General features: G+C 51.4%; 1 protein-coding gene across 1 annotated transcript; it reads left to right on the top strand.

Annotated features, from left to right (window-relative positions):
* The first annotated feature begins 216 nt into the window (after positions 1 to 216).
* Positions 217 to 10,574, top strand: MVK (mevalonate kinase). Its single transcript, XM_042829208.1, has 10 exons — positions 217 to 337; positions 408 to 555; positions 850 to 997; positions 1,857 to 2,012; positions 4,383 to 4,486; positions 5,455 to 5,500; positions 6,280 to 6,370; positions 6,799 to 6,915; positions 9,245 to 9,398; positions 9,511 to 10,574. The coding sequence occupies exons 1-10, from the start codon at positions 260 to 262 to the stop codon at positions 9,660 to 9,662; spliced, it is 1,194 nt and encodes a 397-aa protein (XP_042685142.1). The 5' UTR covers positions 217 to 259; the 3' UTR covers positions 9,663 to 10,574.
* Positions 10,575 to 20,664: the final 10,090 nt, after the last annotated feature.

The raw sequence follows: 20,664 nt of genomic DNA, 5'->3' as shown, positions 1-20,664 counted from the left end.
TCCGGTCCCACTCGGCCCCCGTCCCTCCTCGTCGCCGTCACCCCAGCGCCGCGCCACTCCGCGCCGCCGCTTTCCGATTGGCTGCTCTGAAACCCCGCCCCCGAAAAGAGCTCCGCGATTGGTTTGAGCTCAGCGGGACGAGGCGGGGCGAAGCCGCTATTGGTTAGCGGCGCCGTCACTCCGCCTGGAGGTCGGCGCGTGGTTGAAGCCGCGGCGGAGCGGGACCCTCGGAGATCGCGGCGTTCTCCTCTCGGCGGCGATGCCGGAGCGCGGCCTGCTGGTGTCCGCCCCGGGGAAGGTGATCCTGCACGGCGAGCACGCCGTGGTGCACGGCAAGGTAAGAGCCACACCGTCCCGGCTCTCCGCGGCGCGGTACGGCCCCGCTGACGGCCCCGTCTCTCCCTCAGGCGGCCCTGGCCGTGGCGCTGGGTCTGCGCACCTTCCTGCGGCTGCGGCACGGCGACGGAGAGCGGCTGTGCGTCCGTCTGCCCGGCGTCGGAGTGCGGAGGGAATGGGACGTGGCCGAGCTCCGCGTCCTGCGGGGCCGCATCGCAGGTGGGGTGGTGAGGCATGGGGTCGGGGCCGTGGGTGCACTGCAGGCGGTGGGAACAGACGGCCTTCGGGGGTCCTTTCCACCTCCGACCTCTGTGTGTAGTGTAGGTGTGGGGCTGAGGGCGTACAGGATGCTCGGGTTGCTTTTGTTTTATCGGATATCAGGAAAAGGTTCTTCGCCGAGAGGCTTGTAGGTGGAACGTGAAGGTAGCTCCTGTTCTTGTAAATACGACTTTTTCAAGTTGAACAATTTTCTGGTTTCTAAGTGTTGAAATTCTCCCCTGCTTGCCTCCATAGCTGACTTTGATGAATCAAAGTCCCCCAGCGTAGAACAGCTGGATGTGCTGAAAGAGTTTGCTGGAATTGCTGCCGATGCCTCAGCTCCTGACAGCCTTGCAATTCTTGCCTTTCTTTATATGTGTCTGGCTATTTCAGCTAAGTATGGGTAAGGTTGTCTTCTTGCCCCAGAATAAACATGCTGACTTGAGCTTTCATCTTTAATTGCTTCTCTAAAGTCATAGGAAGAAAGCAAATATTTGATGCAAAAGAAGAAATTGAAGGGAATCGTGCTTTATTTAGGCTCTGTGCACCTCAGGGACTCTTTCAGAGCTCTGAGTTCAGGGGATGGGGTGCCCCAGGCAGGTGGGCTGGGAGTCGTCTGCTCCCATTTAAGCACCTGACTTTGAGATGCTTCAATCACTGTACCCTTCCTGTACAGTCAGCGGAAGCAGATAGACAGACATCTGTTCTGGCCCAGCAAGAGGTTTCGTTAGACTAGAAGAATGTCTGCGGAGGTGAGCTGTGAACAGTGCCTGATACCTTTTGTGGGCTGAGTCTGCTTCAAAATTTGAGAATGTGGGGTCACTACAGCTCAGGGCTGTTGTAGCCCAGATAAGTTCAGTGGAGAAGGGGGCACATGGCCACAAAATGTGCATGTTTCAGTGTACATCAGCTTCTTGCTCCAGAGGAATGCAATAATACAGCTGTGAGTTTGTATCATGCTTCCAAATCTTTGAAGGGACTCTTTTTGGTGCTGCCCAAGCACTTAGTTACAAAGTGCCCTCGACAAGCTGTGCTAATCATAGATCCAATTCAGCAAGGCTTTGTTCGAGCACAATGGCTTAGTGAGGCTACTCAGCTGTGCTAACTGAAGCCCCTGTGCCTCGGATGTGTTATGCATGTGCTGATGTTGCCAGTTTTCGCCAGCTTTTCCTGTGATCTGTCCCCATCGGCATCTTTTGCCTTTGAAACGTTTCGAGATGGAATTCGAGGTCACCATTACCACCTGTGTGTTTGTGTTTCAGAGATGTTCCCAGCGTGGACATAGCCGTGTGGTCTGAGCTGCCCACAGGAGCTGGGCTGGGCTCGAGTGCTGCCTATGCTGTGTGCTTGGCGGCAGCACTGCTGCATGCCTGCAGAGCCATCTCCTGCCCTCTGAAGGATGGGGAGGCCACAGCCAGGTAATGCCTCCAAGAATCCTCCCTGCCTTCAGCATGCACGTTAGGGCTGTGGGAGGTTCTGTTTGTGCCCCATCTTAGCAAATTCCAGTACCTCTCTTGGTCTCTCTGTCCAACTGGTTGTGGTGGTAGGACCCTGAACCCAGCTCCTTTCCCTTCCCCTCCCATTGCTGCCTGTCTTCCCAGCAGCAGAGGTGTGCCCTGCCCAGGGCTCTGTGAATTGTGTTTACAGTTCATTCCTTCTGACAAAAGCAGCTGGATGCAGAGATTTGGTGAAACTCACACATTCGAGTCACTGTTTGCTTCGTAAGATACAGATAGCTTTATTTTGTCATGAAAGTAACACACATTCTTTAATGTGGTAGATAAGTATTTTTTTTATAAAAACCTCTATTTCTTCTCTGTGATCATCTTTTAGGTTTTACTTTGAGTCCTCAAGGAGTCAGGGATTCTTTCTGTCTTTGTTTCCCTGTGTTTTCACATGGATCATTATTTTTTTCCTGCATGTGGTCCATTTCCTTCTGATTTCCTACCTGAGTTTTCTCTTTATCAGTGGCTGCTGAAAGGGAATTTCTTTCCCTCCACCCTGCATTGCTTTCTGTTGGAGCTCAGTCTTGAAAAACTGGTCTGCTCTGCTGTGTGTCTAAGGAGGCTCTGTTTAAAGATGCATATCACAGCTGGAGCTGCAGAACCCTCCATTGTTCACTGTCTGCCAGGTGCAACCCTTTATAGCTGCCTTCTGTGGATTTTATGTGGGCCTGAAAGTGAAACAGCAAGCGAGGGGATGGCTGTGTTCTGCTTCAGAACCTGAGCTAGCAGTCTGACCCAGAAAGGCATTCCTAAAAGGAGCCATTTGTGAGCTGTGCTCAGGCGAATCTCCCTGTAGTCAGAAATGAAAGGCCAGTTCTGAACCAGACAGTGAGCAGCGTGGATGTCTTCATCCCCTGCTCTCACTTCTTAGCTTCAGCTTGAATACAGCATGCTTTTTTTTCCTTCCAGCTGGCACGCAGAGGGGTGAGAGATGGGGGTGTCAGACTTCAGAAGGTTTTTGCTTAACATGGCAAGAAAAGAACAGCGTGATATAATGACTCCTGTGTAGAGAGGAATCGCAGCCTCTCAAAGAGGATTAAAAACAAGTGGTTTACAGCAAACTGCGCTTCTATTTTGAGGAGTGGTGGTGTGAGCTGCTTTCATGAATGCTTCGCAGATTAAATGTTGGCAAGTGAAATTAAAGAAGTGTGGAGATGGATGAAGATGTTCAGCTGTGGCCTGGGGAAATGGGGAGCTCTATTAAGAGGTTTCCAGGTTACAGGTGGCTCTCATGATTTCTGCCCTGCCTTAGCAGTGGTCAGTAACTGTTTCCCTTGTTTAAGGGTGCTTTATGCTTATCTAACATCTGTGCCTCTGTTATGTTGTTCCTATTTGGGGCCCTGTATCCTAAAAACCTGTTGAACGTGCATTGTCACTGCACCAAACACCAGCTTTGGTCTCAGCAGAACATCACTGCTGCTGGGCTATCTGATGCTCCTATGCATCAGGCCATCCTAACAGCAGCTTGGGATGTGTGTGTGGGCTGCAGAGCCCAAGTGTTACAGCAGAGTGCAGGGTGCCAGCTGGATCCCTGGGGCTGGGTTTGAGGGGTTCATTTATGGCAGAGTCAGAGGCAGGGTTAGAAAACTGCTGAATTCTGGGCTGTGTTTGTGTGGGTGCTGCCTTGCACAGGCAGGCCCAGAGCTGTAGGCTTTTGAGAAGATATTGTGGTGATGCTGCAGCCAACAAGGGCTTGGTAACTGGCAGCTCTGTGTTTGCTTTTTGTGCTGCTGCAGCCTGTTAATTAGTGTGTTCAGTCAGGGGCCTTGATCCTTGCTGAGTGTGACCCAGCACCAAGCCCTTTGTGCCAGCATTTAAACTCTCAAAGCACTTACCAACGTGTGACTGCTTTTAAGGCAACAGAAAGCCCTGTTCCTGTGTTTTTAGCATAACACCTCGAGGTTCAGCATTTGGTTCCCTTTTGTGTTGTAAGTGCCAGCACCCAGCGTGCCACAAAGTGTTAGGAGTTAATCCCTAAAAATCAAAGTCTTTGCTGGAGCTACTAAATCAGTCCTAACAGCATCTTTTGACCCAATTTGTGAGGCTTCTGCAGCTGAGCAGCTGGTAATTAGAGACTGGAGTTACACGTGTGAAATGCAACTACTAGGGCTCTCTTGCTGCATTTGCTGTCTTGTGTGTCAGCAAGCAGGATCTCAGGCCAAGGTGTGTGGGAGCGATGTCAGGGGGTGGGGATGGGTCTGGACTTGCATTGATGTGCTTCTTTCTGTCACTCCTTGTGTGCTGGTTTTGGTTGTGTGTTTGAGTCTTTTTCTTGCCTTCCAGATGGACAGAAGAAGAGATGAGACTGATCAACAGCTGGGCCTTCCAGGGGGAGCGTGTGATCCACGGCAATCCCTCGGGTGTGGATAATGCTGTTGGTACTTGGGGTACGTGTGTTTGCTGCTCCCCAGCACAGGGCTCTGAGGTGGTGGAGCACCTGCCACATTTCTGTTCCCTGCTGCAAACCGTCTGTCAGCTGTGGAAGGCAGTGAGCAGACACCACGAGCTGCAGTTCTGCACATAATAAGACTTGTTTGAGGTTGCTGCAGGAAAGCTGGTTAGAACAAGCTGCTTACTGCACCAAGGGAGGGCAGAGGGAGCAGAAACTCCCAAATCCAGATCTGTTTGGACCCTTCTCTGTTGGTTTATCCCAGCTGTAGGCTGGGACTGGGGTGTTGCTGCATTCCCTGGACAGAGGTCCTGCTGCAAAGTACTGAAACTGAAACATTCTGCTGTGAGCAGAGAAGTGTAATCCTGTCCCAGAAATAATGCAGGAGAAAAATGCTGTCAGACAGCTGTCATTTACCTTCAATTAGTAGAGACTTCCAAGTGTTTTGGAAGTGTCTGTGGAGATTTTCTTGTAATAATCATTCTAATGAGACCTAATCTCAATGCCTTGGTGAAAGCAGGAGCCAAGAGAGAGATTCCTTCCGGACGGTGGAATTCCACTGCTGACATGAGTGCACACACTCAGTCTGATCTGAAACCCAGTGCTTGACTCTGCCCCAGGGAATCGCTGCTCCATTCTCCGGTGAAGATTTAATGCTGGCCAAACTCTTTGCCTTTAAAAAAAATAAATAAAATAAAAAATACTAAATTAATGCAGTTCTGGAGTAGAGGAGAGCAAAGGGAAAAGCTCTGGGTTAACTGCGTCCAGCCAGACCCTCTCATTAAGTCAGCAGGGTTAGGCAGATTCATGCTGTCTGAGAACATGGTTCATTTAGCTGGTGTTTCTTGCAATTACTGTCATATGCTGTGGGTGAGGTTCTGAAGATGAAAGACCTTCTGTCTCTTACGGCGCTGCGTTATCTCTCGGCTCGCTGTGTACTCAGACAATGCATGTATTTTACTTTAGGTGGAGCCCTGAGATACCAATCAGGAAAGATCACATCATTAAAAAGGTAATATTGGAGTTTAAAAATAACACTTGCATACGGTGGGTGGAATATGTCAAAAACGTATAGGGTGGATGTTACATTGTAGGAGATTGATGAGAGATTGCTGGCAGCGTCGTGGAAGGGCAGCCAGAACTTGCTGTGGGTGTGGGTAGCTTGAGTGTTGTCTTGGTTTGGGGTGGATGAGAACAATGAAATGTTTGGTCATTATCTGACATAAGATGAACACAGCACAAAGGATCAATATTAATTTCATGGCATTATGGGCAGCAGGAACGGATCTGCTCCTGGCAGCAAATGACATTGTGGGGAGGGGGAACTTCTGCTTACCTGGTGACAGGACTGTGTGAAAACCAAGCTGCAGAGAGCAAGTCCAGGTCCTGGATCTTCCCTCTGCCTCCTGCCAACCAAGTATAATCTGACTCCATTAAAATCTTTCACAGTGCATGAAATTGCTCTATTAGCACTTAATGGCTACTGCTGGCTGGTCTCACAGATAGCATTTTCAAGAAAATTTTTACTTGAAAAACACAAATTTCACTAACTACATCACAGTCCTGTTTACGACACTGGTACATTTGTTCATTGTAACTAAGAGTAAGGAGTCTGACCCCAGCCAGCACTTGAGTGCCTGCTTAACTTTCCAGAAACTGATGGACTCCTTGTCTTGGGTGTGTTACTCAGATGGGACTTATGGGGTGGGGTGTGAAGCAGCTGTCTGATGGGCAGCTGCTGAGGTACAGGGAAGGGAAAAAGGCTGGGGATGGATGTCTTGTTGCTTGCAGGGTGCCGACGCTGAGGATCTTGCTGACCAACACAAAAGTCCCACGAAGCACCAAGGTCCTGGTGGCTGGGGTCAAGGAGAAGATCCTGAAGGTGCAGTGTCCACGTGGCTGCAGGGTTGGGTGTGTGTGGTGAGCTGGTGTGAGGACATAACCCTGTGAGCTCAGATCTTGTGCAGGGCCCACAGGAGCTCTTGTGAACTTTCTCATGCTTGCTGCATTCCTGCTTGCTCCTCTCTTACACACAGATCCTCTGGGAGCAAGAGTTCAGCTTCCTTCTCTCTAGAATTAGCAGGGCTTGCTGCAAAAATCAGTCTTGCAACCAAAGAATAGCTCCTTCCTCTGGTTTCTGCAGGTGTGAGCTACTTAGCATCAGCCTGCTCTGCACTGGGCTTTTCTGTCAATGAATAGCACTGAATGGGGAAGGAATTGTTCAGCTCCACAAGACCAGGGCTGGTTTTATCCCAGTGGTATTAGGTCGAGTGAGCAGTCTGCTCACATCTCTCCTTTCCTGCTTCTCAGTTCCCTGCTATAATGAACCCCGTGCTGGACTCCATCGATGCAATTTCCCAGGAGTGCCAAAGTGTTCTGGAAGCGATGCCTACAAATCCATCACCAGAGTATTACCCTGTGCTGGAGGTAAGGGGCTTGTTCACCAGTATTTTTAGACACTGTTACTGTTGAACATCAAAATGTCATTTAAAGAACATTAGGTCTAAGAAAGAATTTGATAGCAGGAAATGTTCAGGTCAGAGTGAAACTGTGGTCTCTGTGTGACGCTTTTAATGCCCTTCTGCGAGTCAGGGGACAAAATGCTGCTCATACCTCTCTGCAGCAGCGCACAGGGATGGAGCGTCTGTGCTTTGGGGATTTAGAGCCATAGAGGTTTTGTTTCCCTTTGTCAAGAAATGGGAAGTGTTTGGCCTTGAGATACTGCCTCCCCCCACTGCAGCCAGACACAGTGGCTCTGGCAGGCGCTGTGCAGTCATTGCTCTGTCACTGCCAGGTCTGGAGCAAAAGCAGAGAGCCCAGGAGCCACCGGTTTGTGATGGACCGGTTACGAGCCAGCTCCCATCGCTCACCACTCATCCTGGCTCCAGAGAATAACAAACAGAACGATGGCCAGAGCTGACCTGACGTTGATGCATGAGGTGCATACAAAGATCTGCATTTGTCTTGGCTTTGTTTGAAGGAGGAGAGGCTGCTGTGGTGGGGGGGAGACGCTCTTCCGAGTAGAAGAAGTTTTTTTTGCAGAGCTGAGAGGATTGCAGCATCAATTCCTCCAGCTGCAGGGTGAGGACACGTGGCAGCATCCCAGCTGATGCAAGCCTGGCTTGGACTGGCCAGGGTGCCAGCTGACTTGGATAGGACCCATTTGGTACCAGCCGTACAGCTCTTTGACAGCATCTGAATCCTTTGGCTCTCTGTGAGGATCTCTGCTTGTCTTTGCTGCCACTGGCAGGAATGGCAGGCTGTGCCCGTCCCACACAAGTCAGCGAGCTTCCTGTCCCAGCCTTCCCCAGGGCAGCAGTGCAGAGCTGGTCTGTGTGCAGTCTTTCCCCTCTGTGCTGCATCTCATGCTGCGTGGGGGTGAGCTGCTCCTGGGACCTCTTTTTAGCAAAGTCCTGCTCCCTTTCTACAAAGAGGACGGTAGGATTTTGGTACCCATTGTGGGGGAATGAAGGCAGAGCTGGGGAGATCCAGAGGCTGTTTAGAGCATGACTTCAGACAGCTCCTCCCCACCTCAGTGCCACATTACTTGAGCTGTCAGGAACGTGGGGCAGAGGAGTGCTTCTGTGGGATGCTCTGAGGTGTGCTTTGAGATCCTCCTATGGAAGGTGCCGGAAAGTCTTGCATACGATGCCTGGGAAGCAGAGTTGCAGTGAGCTGGTCCCTGCATTGAATCTGTTGGTTTGTTTCAAGTCTGAAGAGCCCACAGAGACACGGATGATTATATGCAGCATATACATATATATATTTGGCTGCTTCTGAAATAGGCAGTTCTGGACAGCATTGTATTTGAACCATCGAACTAGTCTAGTGTGTCATAAGCTGTCATCTGATTCCTGGCAGACTTTGGATCAGGAGATGACAGGTGTCTTGGATCATCATAGAGAGCGCTGTGCCCTCGCTCAGGCATATAAAGAGGCCTCTGCATGGACGTCTGTCCAACCCAGCACAGAACTTGTGATGTATGCACTCTGCATGCAACTGCCTAATTCATCCCCTTGCAGGTAGAGTCCTCGTTCTGCGTGGTGCTGGCATGAGACCCGAGGGCAAGCAGTGTGACTGACACTGCCTGCAGCATCCCTCCCGGCTCGCCGAGCACTTTCCTCTGTTCCTCAGCCCCACACCTGTGGCACAGCATGGCTTGTGCCGCTCTTGAAAGGTGTGAGGTCCCTCTCGACCCCGCTGTGCTGGGTGCCAGGTTCTGGCAGTGCTGCAAGGCCCCTTGGCTCATAGCCCAGGGAGGGGGATACCGCATCGCCTCTCCAGCAGTGTCACTTCTGAGTTGGCTGTGTCAGAAGTCCCCTGGATTTAGTTACACTGGATAGATGGCAGCGTGGGGTGACAGGCAGCGATGAGCAGAGCTGGCTTTGTGCCCTTCCCACGGCCAGCAAGGGGCTCGTTCAGTCTCCGGCTCAATGCCCATGTGATGGAGGAGGCAGAGCAGCTGGGAGGTGTCAGAGAGCTCTGATTTAGCACCTGAAATAAACATCCACAAGGATTTTCCCTGTCCTGAGTGAGGAGGTCCAGAAGCTGTTGTACCACTGTCACTGTGGTGTGCAGAAGCAGCACAAGTAACGCTGGAGGCAGGGACAGGCAAACAGCACGGGTTCTGGCCTTGACCTTGGTGCCGAGAATGCTGGTGACCAAACTCCCCACAGAAATGGGGTGGCTGTGGGTTGGCTGGGAAGAGCAGCTGTCACCGTGCGTGCTCATCCCCTGTGTCTGCAATTGCTTTTAGGAACTGTTTGATATAAACCAGCACCATCTGAATGTCATCGGGGTCGGCCATCCTTCCCTGGACCGCCTGTGCCGGGTGACAGCCTCCCATGGTCTGCACAGCAAGCTGACCGGGGCTGGCGGCGGCGGCTGCGGCATCACCCTGCTGCCACCAGGTCAGTGCTCCCTTCTCACCCCGCACGAGGCCGTAAGGGTGCAGTCCTCCCCCTGGCTGCCCGCTCCTGCCCCTCACTGACTCGCTGGCTGCTTTTGCCTTCCTCTTGGCAGATGCCACCCCTCTGGCCGTGGAAGCAGCCAAGCGAGACTTGTGTGCCTGTGGATTTGAATGCTGGGAGACCGACATCGGGGCCCCCGGGGTGACCCTGCACTCCTCCTCCTCTTTAAATGCCGAAGTGCTGCACGCGCTCTCCGAGAGTTAAGCTCCCAGCCCTGGCAGGGCTGAGCTCCCGGCACTGCATCCTCAGAGCGGTGGCTGGCTGTGCCCTGCGTGCTGCTGGGTGCTTCTCCCCAGTGCTGGGGGTGCGGAGCCAAGTTCAGGTCTGGTGTCAGAGGGAGAGGGGGCTGCAGTGAGGATCCAGAAGCGACTGCTTGCACTTGTGCTGGGTTGGAGTCAGACTCTCAACGAAATCCTGGTTTGAATTTACTTACTCAACTGCTGTGCTAATCTCAAGGGGCAGGAGGAGAGGGCGTGGGCTGGATTCCAGCACAGATGATGACACTTTGCTGGGTTCTCCTGCTTCAGATGCATGTGGTGTCTTTTCTCCTCTCCCTCGGCGTCTTGTGCGGGTGTGCAGTCAGGCTGCCGAGGCGGATGTGCAGAGCGCTGTGACATTTTTGGGTGAGAAGTGTCTTGGCAGCTCAGGGCTTGACACTTGGGTCTCTGTTTCTCCTGGATTCCAGTTCACAGTGGAGAGGAAACGTTTAAGTAGAGCTCTTAGCTGTTACTAATTAAGACTTAGATAATTAAAATGGAAAAAAAAAAAGGTAGCACAACCCTAATGAAATTGTCACTGTTTTCCCCCTTTCCCATAATTTCTGTCTGGGCTGATAAACAGGGTCCTATAGCCAGACTGGTTTCTGCTCATATGCATGAGGTCTGGTTCAAATGTTGGCTGTTCAAAGGGTAATTCCATAGGAGCCAGGTGTTAAAGCTGCAGGGGTGGGGGTGCCTTTCTCTTCCAGTGCAGGGATATATAAAAAAAGGAAAGATGAAGTGTGACAAGTTGAGGTCTACCAGCTCTAGGATCTTGGCATCCTGGTGACCAGGTTTATTTCACTGGTAGGGCATAGAACTGTCTGGTTTTAATAAAGTGATATTTTATACATGCAAAGCGTTCTTTGATAATTATGTTGGCTACAAAAGGGGAAAAAGTACCTTACACTGCTTCAATAAAAACAGGTTTCAGATGCTGGTTTTCTACATGTCTAATTACAATTCCAATTTGCATCCGAGAACGGCTTTACACTAATCACAAGTCAGAAAGCCTGATAAATAATTTACCATTTCCTAATACAGCGTAATCAATGTGAGTATCTGGATGCGTGTTGACTCCCTGACTGCTTACATGTGTCTGTAGCTTCTCCTCGTGAGCACAAAGGAATGCCAGATTCTCTGTGAAGAAACTTCGCTTCAAAACAACGTGTCTGGGGTTGATCCTCATTAGGATGCTTTGCTTTCCTTAGAAGGAGGCCTTGCAGCCACGGTAGGCAAAGAACTGAATACAAGTTTGAGTTGCTTTAAATCAGAATTAACACTGGTGATTTCAGCAGATCAACTCTTTAGCCCGGTGCGGTGAAATCCAGCGCTCCTGTAGTGTGAAGGGAGCAGCAGTGCAGCCCCTTAGATGTTACCTTGGGCTGTGCCCAGCCTGACTGTGCTGGTGGCACTGCAGCGTGCTGTGAGCTGAGCTGCAGGCGTGCAGCTCCTGGAGGTGGCTGTGGCCCAGCTCTGTGGGATGCCAGCAGGGCAGGTTCATCTTCATCAGGCCGAGTGTCACCAAGCCAGCTGCCTCGTGCCTCTTGTTGCTGGGGACTTGCCACCTGGCACGAGGCTCCCAGTCCTCGGGGAGGCACTGGGGCGGTGGTCTCTGATGCGGAAATCTGAGCAGCAGCTCCTTTGCTTTATAGCAGCTGCCAAAGAGCCATCTGATGGCAATAACCCTGTGCTGGCTGGGTCCTTGTGCTGTGGACTCCTCCAGTTACCGGCCCACTGAGCTGTGCGAGCCCTTCACCAGCAGTCACACCTGCTGGCTGTGCTGTCTCTGCTTCATTTTTCATCTTTCAGCTGTGCCAGGGCTGAAGCTGGAGGCCTCAGCTCTACCCAGAATGAACTCCACGGAGATCTGCGACCTGTAACGCTTTCGTCTGCAAACTTCCAGCTTCGCCTTGCCAGCCTCTGCTTTATCAGCATGTGCTGGAGGTGACACAGGGAAGGTGCTGCAGTGTGTGAATGATCTGAATTGCAGTGGGAGCTGTGGGGTGAGCAGGGGTCCAACCACCCCCCAAGGCTTCCTGCAGCTTTGCTGCTGCCCCACGGCAAGGATGCTGCTCTCCCTGTACTGTGTAGGGCTCGGCCTTCCCTGTGCTGCAAGGGACCAGAATTGCATAAGTCAGCAGCTGGAGCCATCCCAATTTGCTAGAAGTAAGCACGGATTTCACATCCATCTGCAGGCAAAGGCACACCTGTGTTTTCCATTTATTCCTCCTCCCAAGTTCCATTAGCATCATGGGGTTACCTGTGGGGTTCTGGGTATGGGAAGCACCTCAATCCCCCTTCAGCTGCATGGGGTACACAGATCCAGCCTGGTGCCTGCGTGCCCACAGCCCTATGAGTGCTTCCCATCCGTGCTGCGCCGTCTCGTTTTACGGATGTGCAGTGGAGCAGAGATTGCTGCTGAAGGATTAGCCTGGTAATTTGGCTAATTTTTCTTGAGCTTCATTTTTCATGTTATGAGCTTTGCAGAAAGACAGACGAGCTGGGGTTTGCCTTTAATAGCCAGCACCAGGGTGGGCAGGAGCTGTGCTCCATCCTCCTGCGACAGGAGGTGTGGATGCAGCGTTCTCATGGGGTCACTTTGAGTCCTGGATTTTCTGGATATTGAACTCATAAGTGCTGGGGGATAGTGATGTGTTCCATGGCAGCAAGGCTCTGTCACAACCCAGAAACAAGGAACCCCTTCATACAAAATGCCCTTTCCAAACCTCTTCCATCGTGTTTTTGGGGTGCTGCTCCAAGCTGCTTCCCCCCACGGTAACCCTGCTGCTTTGGGGCCGGTGGGTGCTGCCCTGCCCCGCGAGGCACAGATGGTATTTTTGTTTAATCTGTGTCAGCAGTGCCTTCTTTCTGCTCTGATGAATAGATGCTAAAGAGGCAGTGACATTATTTGAGATAACAGAGAGAACAGAAAAAAGGGTCAGGCACAGAGAGGAAATGTCAGCGCTCAGCTCCAGGGCCCCCGGCCATGGGGTGAGCCCCAACCCCGTCCCACTCCATCACCCACAAAGAGGGACCCTCCAGCAGCCTCCCTATGGACGCAGCCCATGCTTTTGGGAGCCAGCAGCACTCGTGGGTGCACCCAGTCCTGACCTTTCCCTGCTTGAGGGCACCGGGTGCCAGCTGTGCCCGTGTCCCCATCCTTGTCCCCATCCCCTCCCCGTGCCCAAGGTTTTGAAAGTTAAGTATTACCGTCTGCTTTGTTGTTGCCTAACTACGACAGACAAATTGAGAACTAGTTGTCAAAATGTCAGTGCACAACAAATCAACATTCAAAATGAGTCTCAGCGCTATGTGGTGTATAATTAAAAAAAAATCCTTTTTAGAAATTTCAGCAAGCGTTGGCTCCGCTTTATATTTGTCTGTGTGATTAATAAAGGCAGCTAATTTTCAGACTTTAAAAACAGCTAGAAAATAGCTCCTAATTACATATTAGGTTCCAAGCGGCCCCCGCTGAGCGAGGCTGGTATTGGTGGGCCAGAGAATTTGGCAGGGGCTTAATTACATTCTGAGCATCATCTAATTTTAGTTAAATGTAATGTAATCAGCAGCAGATGTCTGAAATAAAATATGAATTATGAATATGATGAAATTTCATTCTTGAATAAAAAAGTAATTTGCTATTTAGTTCATTAAAGTCACAGAGGTTTATTAGGGAGCAGGTATACGGTGCGGCTGGCTTGTATTAAAATGATATTTCAGAGGGAGGAGGAAATTGCATTAGAGGTGCTAAAATATTCCACCAGGATGATGTGCTGGGGGGAGATAATGTGGGCAAAGGGATGGAGGCTGGCAGAAAGCTGCACTGGGTGCTGGGGGCAGGCACAGACCCCTGCCTGATGGATTGCAGTTCCCATTGGAATGGGTTTGTCGTTCCCGTAGGGATGGGGTGTGTGGTTCTCATTGGGATGAGTCTGGTTCCTATTGGTATGAGTTTGTGACTCCTGTTGGGATGGATTTGTGTCTTCTGTTGGGACGGGTCTGTGGCTCCCTTTGGGATGGATTTGTGCTTCCCATTGGGATGGATTTGTGCTTCCCATTGGGATGGGTTTGTGCTTCCCATTGGGACATGTCTATGTTTCCTTTTCCCAGCGGGACATTGAGGCAGCCATGGGCTGCACGTCCCCATGGGATGCTTTCCTGGATGCCCATCCCTGTGGGTCCGGTTTCATCTCTGAGGTTTAAATTGCTTTTCACTATTCCTCAGTGGCCCAGACTGACAGATAAACATCTTCTGAGGAGGGAGAGGGAGAAGAATGGCTGTTGTTATTTCCTTGTGTTACAGATGCTTTCATTTTAATCCATCCTGGATGCCAGGTGAAAGCCTGCTGCCAGCGCTCCACTCCCAAATTTCCTCTGGGAAGAGCGGAGCTCCTTGGGCTGCGTACAGGAGCCCAAAGCCTGGCACACCATGGCACCAAGCAGCACCAAACCTCACCTCCCATCCTCGCAGCGCTCGCCAGCACGGGCTCTCAGTCCTCCCTTCTATTCATCAAGGGCATGACAGCTAAAATTCATTTGAAGATGAAGAAAGTGCCGGCTAATCCTTTCTGTGAGACAGTGATAGACTAGCGGCTCGGGAAGAATTGCACAGCAGTAATGAAATTAGGCTAAAACTGCTGGCGGATAGCAGATAATTGCCCTTGTCTGTCACTAGGAATAACATCTCCCAAATCCAACACAATGATTGTTAAAGTTGCAGGAATTTATTTTATTTATTCTCCGGGTTGGGGTTTGGCTTCCTTAAGACCTTCCCTGGGAAATAAATGAGTCGGAGGTGCTGCCCTGCCCCCGGCTCCCCTGGGTCACCGCAGCTCGTTAGCCTTGACGAAGCAGGCGCGCCGGCACCGGCACCTGCTGCGCTGCAGTGCTGAGGTCACCCCAACGTGGGGACATGGGGACATGGGGACATGGGGCACCCCATCTGCAAGGCCGCTGCCATCAATCGGCCCGTGAGCTTTCAGGGCCAGACCGAGAGCTTTCGGGGCACAATGCAGCCCTGGATGTGGGTCTGTGGTGCTGCTGTGAGCACACAAACCCCATCATCACCGCTCCAGGACTGACCAGCACCGCTTTGTTTTATAATTGATCATGGGATTCAGACAGCGTGGGTGAGTAAGTGCACTGGCCAGCAACTGTAATGTTTTATACGCGAGGGCTGGCACGGGTAATTTACTGCGGCCGGCAATAACATATTTCACTTTCCGTCTCCCAGATGAAGATTACTGGTGTTTGAAAGGCCCTGAATACACAGGCAATTCTGCTTAAACGCCCGCAGCCAACCCGGCACCGTGGTCCCCATGGCACGGGCAGCTCAGCCCCGTTGCTGGGCTCATCTCCCACCACTGCAGCCACCGGAGCCGATTAAGGATTACGGTACCGTCGGCTTCGGTTTGATTGCAGATGTTTTTAATTATATCGTATAAGATCGTATTATGTAATTGCATTTATCTGATTGAAGCCTTAATTGTAGGATTTCATAATGGTATGACTGGGTAAATATACCATTGCGTCTGTTGTCCCCCAATGAAAATTAGGTGCTTCATGTCTTTATTGCATTATCCTGGAGAGGATCTTAAATTGGGAAGAAAGAAATTAGAAAAGAAGGAAGGAAGGAAAGGCAAGGTGGTCTTACCTGACCCAGCAAGCGTGGTCCCCATCATGGGGTGTATGTGGGGTGAGATTTCGTAGCCAGCCCTGCTGGAGGCTGTCTGAGCATCACCTCACCTCTTATTCAAGCATTACGTTCCACCTGAGCATCACCTCCCACCCAAGCATCATCTCCTCTCCAAACATCACTTCCCACCCAAGCATCACCTCCAACCCAAACATTGTCTCCCACCCGAGCATCATCTTCAGCCCGTGTCATCTCCCATCCAAGCATCACCTCCCACCAAAGCATCATCTCCAACCCAATCATTACCTCCTGTCCAAGCATCACCTCCCATCCGAGTGTCATCTCCCACCCAAGTGTCATCTCCAACCCAACCATCACCTCCTGTCCAAGAGTCATCTCCCCCTCAAGCATCATCTCCCACCCAAATGTCATCTCCCACCCAAGCATCACCTCCAACCCAAATGTCACCTCCCTCTGAAGCATCACCTCCCACCCAAGCACCACCCTCGCCACAGGCTGAGCTCCCCATGCAGACAGAGCCCTGCTGCCCAGAACTGTCCTGCTAGGTGCTGCAGGACGGCTGACTCCAGCCAGTCTCTGCTAAACTGCCCTTCACCTCTCAGTGAACACGCAGCAGTCGGTGTTTTCTGCAGTGATTTTTGCAAGATCGATGTTGCAATTATCATTTTGTTAACAGTGGCTGGTACAATACATTAAAGGTGATTACAATTAAAGAACAGGAGACCGGAAAGCCGCTGTGCCATTGGCATGTGAGGTGGAAGCTGCAATTAGACCTAATGGGGGAACGGAGCCAAAAACCCTCCCAACACATTCCAGAGCATCCTTGGAGCCACCGCTGGCTCAGGGCTCCATCAGCGTTTGGTGAGCAGGAGAGAGGTGGAAGAGGCACTTCTGTAAAATTAATATTTCCATTAATAACAGCGCACAGGAAAATAATTGGAAAGCCCTCCGCCTTAATTGCAGGGCACGCGATGCCTGAGAACCGTGCTAACAGAGGGCGAGGAGGGGGCACAGGGTTGGGGTGTGCAGGGCTCATTAGCTGGGCTGGGGGCTCGTTAGTGGGCAGCACCCAGAGCAGGTCCAGGATTTGCTCGGAGCCTTTTTCTTGGCCATAATCCACAACATGTGGCTCGCACGGTGCCTCTGCGCTAATGGGTTTAGGATTATGGGAATATGCGCAAATCCAGAGTCTCGCTGTCACTCTGCTCGGTGCAGTAAGGTGATTTCATTAGGATTTAGGTCTAGAGAACAGCCTCTCTCTCTCTCTCTCTCTCTCTCTCTCTTCATAATATTATTTTTATTCAATTACATCAGCAATTCATGAAACTTCAAAGACGTTTCATCAGCACAACCTAAATGCCGTTGGATTGCGGTACTGAAAGAAGGGGAGAGAAAGAAAACATAAGCTACGGCCTTAATGGAATTACTGAAAGGGGCTTTTTAATTAAAAACAAAGGTTGGGGATAAGGTCTATCCATAATTTAGTGCTGCTGGATGTAATATCTGCCGGTGGTTTAATTTTAATAAATGTATGTATTATTAACAGTGTGAGAAGTATTTCCCCACCCGGCAAAAGGCCGAGCCGACCCCATCGATGCCGTGTAAATATTTGCACTTGGTGGCCAAGGGATGGGGACATTTTGCAGCCCATCGCTCCCATGAGGCTCTCACACAGTGCTGTGGGTTTGGGGCTGGTTCGTTTCCTGCGCTGCGAGGGGATGGTGCTATCCCCATAGAGGCAGTGCAGGGGGAATCACAGGATCATGGGATCATTAAGGTTGGAAAAGACCTGCAAGATCACCAAGTCCAACTGTCAACCCATCAGCAGCATGCCCACACGTAAATTCGTTAAGGAGCCATTCACGGAACCATGAAGGTTGGAAAAGACCTCCAACATCGCCAAATCCAACCCCAGCTCTCCCCCATTATGCCTACTGACCGTGTCCCCAAGTGCCACATCTCCATGGTTCTTGAGCACCTCCAGGGACAGCGACCCCACCCCCTCCCTGGGCATGGCATTCCTCTTAATTAGTCTATTAATGAGATGTGACCTTGTCCAGCATCCTTTTGGGATGAAGCACTGAGGAGATGCTGTCCGGTCAGCATTGCCCCGTGGCTCGGCGCATCCCCCAGCATGATTTGGTGTGCAATGGGGATGGTGATGGCACACAGGTCCCCACGTCTCCTTGTCCCCATCCTCGCTGCCTGGCGACGCGTGCTAATAAAAACAAATTAACTCGTATAAGCATTAATTTTTCCAGCACACATACATCCTGGCCTCATTATATCGGAGCTCCCAGGAGCCAGGGGTTTTGGCACATTGTAATGAGACGCATGCGGTAGTAAAAGTACTTCTAATCGGATTTATTTACTGTAATTGTGCTTCAAGGCACAGTGCCATCACCCGGAGAGCTGAGGAGGAAGGGGCAGCATGATGCTTGGCAGTGGGATTGGGAAAACCAAAAGGTGAGGAATGGGACTTGGTGGGTCAATGGGATGAGAATGGGGCTGTCCCCAGTACCGGGGGAGCCCCTCTGCCTGGTGCAGAGCCCTGAGGACAGAGCGATGCTCAGTGCATATCTATTCCCCAAGCATCCCATTCCTGCAGCCAGCCCGGGTGCTTGCAAATGCACTTCTATTATCAGAAGTACCCGAAACCACTAAAAAGTCCCAAGAGGAGGGAATGGAGCCGTGAGAGCTTTTCTCTCTCTCTCACTTCATTATTGTTGCTAAGGAAACCTCTTGCCGGGATCTCATATTTAACATGTCTGCATTCATGGGGCCGCACATCCATCTTGCAGAAACTTCCTCTTGAGTCCGCACCCGGAGCAGACAAAGGCAGGGGATGCTCCCAGAGCCCATGGATGATCCAAAAGCCCATGGCTGATCTTGAAGCTCAGAGATGCTCCCAAACCCCACGGATGATACCAAAGCTCATGGATCATCCCAAAGCTCAGGGATGCTCCCAAAGCTCAAGGATGCTCCCAAAACCAGTGGATGCTCCCAAAGCTCAGGGATGCTCCCAAAGTCCAGTGATGTTTCCAAAGTCCACGGATGATCCCAAAGTCCACGGATGATCCCAAAGCCCATGGATGATCCCAAAGCCCATAATCCCGAAGCTCAGGGTGCTCTCAGAGCCCAGGGACGCCCCTGCAGCTCAGAGGGTTTCCCATCAGTGCCATTACATCCTGTGGTGCCCTGCACCACCAAGGCCCCTTTGTCTCATGCTCCCCAAGTCGCCATCTTTTTTTCTCCTCTCTTTTTTTCCCCCTGCATTCCTCATTAAAGAAGACTACAGATTTCCCAGCCTGTCTCCTGGTTTTATATTGAAAAGGCTAAATGATATGCTGACACCTTAATTATACCCTATTGTCACAATGTAGCATGGAAATGGCGTGAGTGATATGAGAAGAATGGGTGGCAGCGTGCGTGGCAGCTCCTTTGATTCACAATGGCAGGTTGGAAGTGACACAAATGGGGGCTCACCCCCACACGTGGCATCTGCATCCCCACTGCCCTACCACGCTCAGAGCTCTGTGTGCGTGGGGATGGATGTTCTGGGGACGGGACAGATGGCAGTGGGTTGTGCACATCCAATGGTGACCCCACAGCGGTGGCACGGGGACATTACGGTGGCACGTGGCTGACCCCATCCATTCACCCATCCCCAAACCTGCCCAGGCTAGAGGAAGAAACAGTCCCGAAGTGTTTTCCATTAACAAAATGTTACCTTTAAAAGTGACACGATGCAGGAGTGACACATCAAACCCAGCCAGACGGATCGCCCAACTGAGAGGCGCTTTTCCATATGCATTCAGTGAATGCATTTGTTTTTGAAAATTAAGTCTCTGGGGAGAGCAGGCTTGGAGAGGGAAGCTTGTTCAAACAATTGTAAAATGGTTTTGTACAATAAACAGAAAAGTAGTCATTTCAGAGGCACTTCTCAGTGTGACAGGATAGGATTTCAGAGCCGACGTGTGACGCACAACAGTGGCACGCTGCATCGCAGGCACTGCAGGGCTGGAGGCTTCCCTGGCTCCTGTGCTGCGTCCCCATGTCCCATCTCTGTGTCCCATCCCTGTGTCCGATCCCCATGTCTCATCCCTCTGTCTCATCCTTGTATTCCATCCCCATCTCATCCCCCTGTCATATTCCCGCATCCCATCTCCATGTCCCGTCCCTGTGTCGCATCCCCTTGTCCCATCCCTGTTTCCTATCCCCCTCACATTCCCTGGTCCATCCTTGTGTCCCACCCCCATATTCCACCCCCATGTCCCACCCCCCGTGCTCCAGTCCCATGTCCCATTCCTTTGTCCTATCTGCATGTCCTATCCCTGTGTCCCATTCCTGTGCCCCAGCTGCATGTCCCTGCCCTACATCCTGGCCCCATGTCCCAGCCCTGCAGATGTCAGTAGCTCGAGTTGGTCACTGCAGAGCAAAGCAGAGATATGTGTCCCAGCTCAATGTGCCATGCCATGCTGCACCATGCCATGCCGTGCCGTGCCATACTGCAGGTTCCCAGGCCTGGCAGGGCACTGGCTGCAGGCCTGGATGATTTTCAGGTGAGTAAAGAACCAGGAGCCGATTTACATGCAAATGTCCTTATTAATCAAGGACAAGAGGAGGAATGAGCAAAAAAAACACCAAATACAAGGGCAGAGTGTTTTTTACACCGGGTGCTTTTCAAAGTTGTTAATGAGGCATCAGCAGCTCTTTTCATATCCCAATGATTTGCTGTCTGAATTCCTTCAGGATTCTCTCCCTCCCAACCCCAGTGTCTCCCCTTCCCAGGCTGTGCTCAGCCTGGCCAGCATCCCAGCAGCTGCAGGGAATCCGGAGCAGCAATGGGATGAAATGAGACCGATAAACCACACTGCTGTGCCGTGGTGAGCATTGACCTGACCCAGCTCCAAGCCCCCGAGTGGGATCCATCATCCTGAGGGCAGAACAGGGACATGGATGGCACTGGGATGCTCAGGGGTATCAAGAACCTTGGGATGGATGCTCCGGGATATCAATGACAGTGGGATGCTCAGGGTCACTGATGGCACTGGGATACTCAGGGGCATCAGTAACACTGGGATGCTCAGGTACACTGATGGCATTGGGCTGTTGAGCTGGTGTGAAACACAAAAGCCCCAGGGCCACCCCAGGTCTTCCAGGTCCCCCTGCCCAGCCCCACTGATGCATTGCAGAGCCAGAATTCAAAACCACTCCCAAAACACAAAACCAGTCAAAATAAAATAGACTCGTTACAGTGAAACCAACCTGAACAAACAAATGCTGCCAC

The sequence above is a fragment of the Centrocercus urophasianus genome, unplaced genomic scaffold (assembly GCF_019232065.1).
Source record: "Centrocercus urophasianus isolate 14NV4802_14NV808 unplaced genomic scaffold, USGS_Curo_1.0 seq_30, whole genome shotgun sequence".
In the NCBI taxonomy this organism is placed as follows: Eukaryota; Metazoa; Chordata; class Aves; order Galliformes; family Phasianidae; genus Centrocercus; species Centrocercus urophasianus.
Note: the sequence above shows the minus strand (reverse complement) of the source record. Positions and strands in the feature narration are given on the sequence as shown.

What these genes read in the sequence shown, in the direction of transcription:
- MVK (XM_042829208.1), top strand. Translation starts at nt 260, where the DNA reads ATGCCGGAGCGCGGCCTGCTGGTGTCCGCCCCGGGGAAGGTGATCCTG. An exon ending in ACGCCGTGGTGCACGGCAAG is followed by an intron (nt 338 to 407) that starts GTAAGAGCCACA and finishes TCTCTCCCTCAG; the next exon opens with GCGGCCCTGGCCGTGGCGCT. An exon ending in AGTATTACCCTGTGCTGGAG is followed by an intron (nt 6,916 to 9,244) that starts GTAAGGGGCTTG and finishes AATTGCTTTTAG; the next exon opens with GAACTGTTTGATATAAACCA.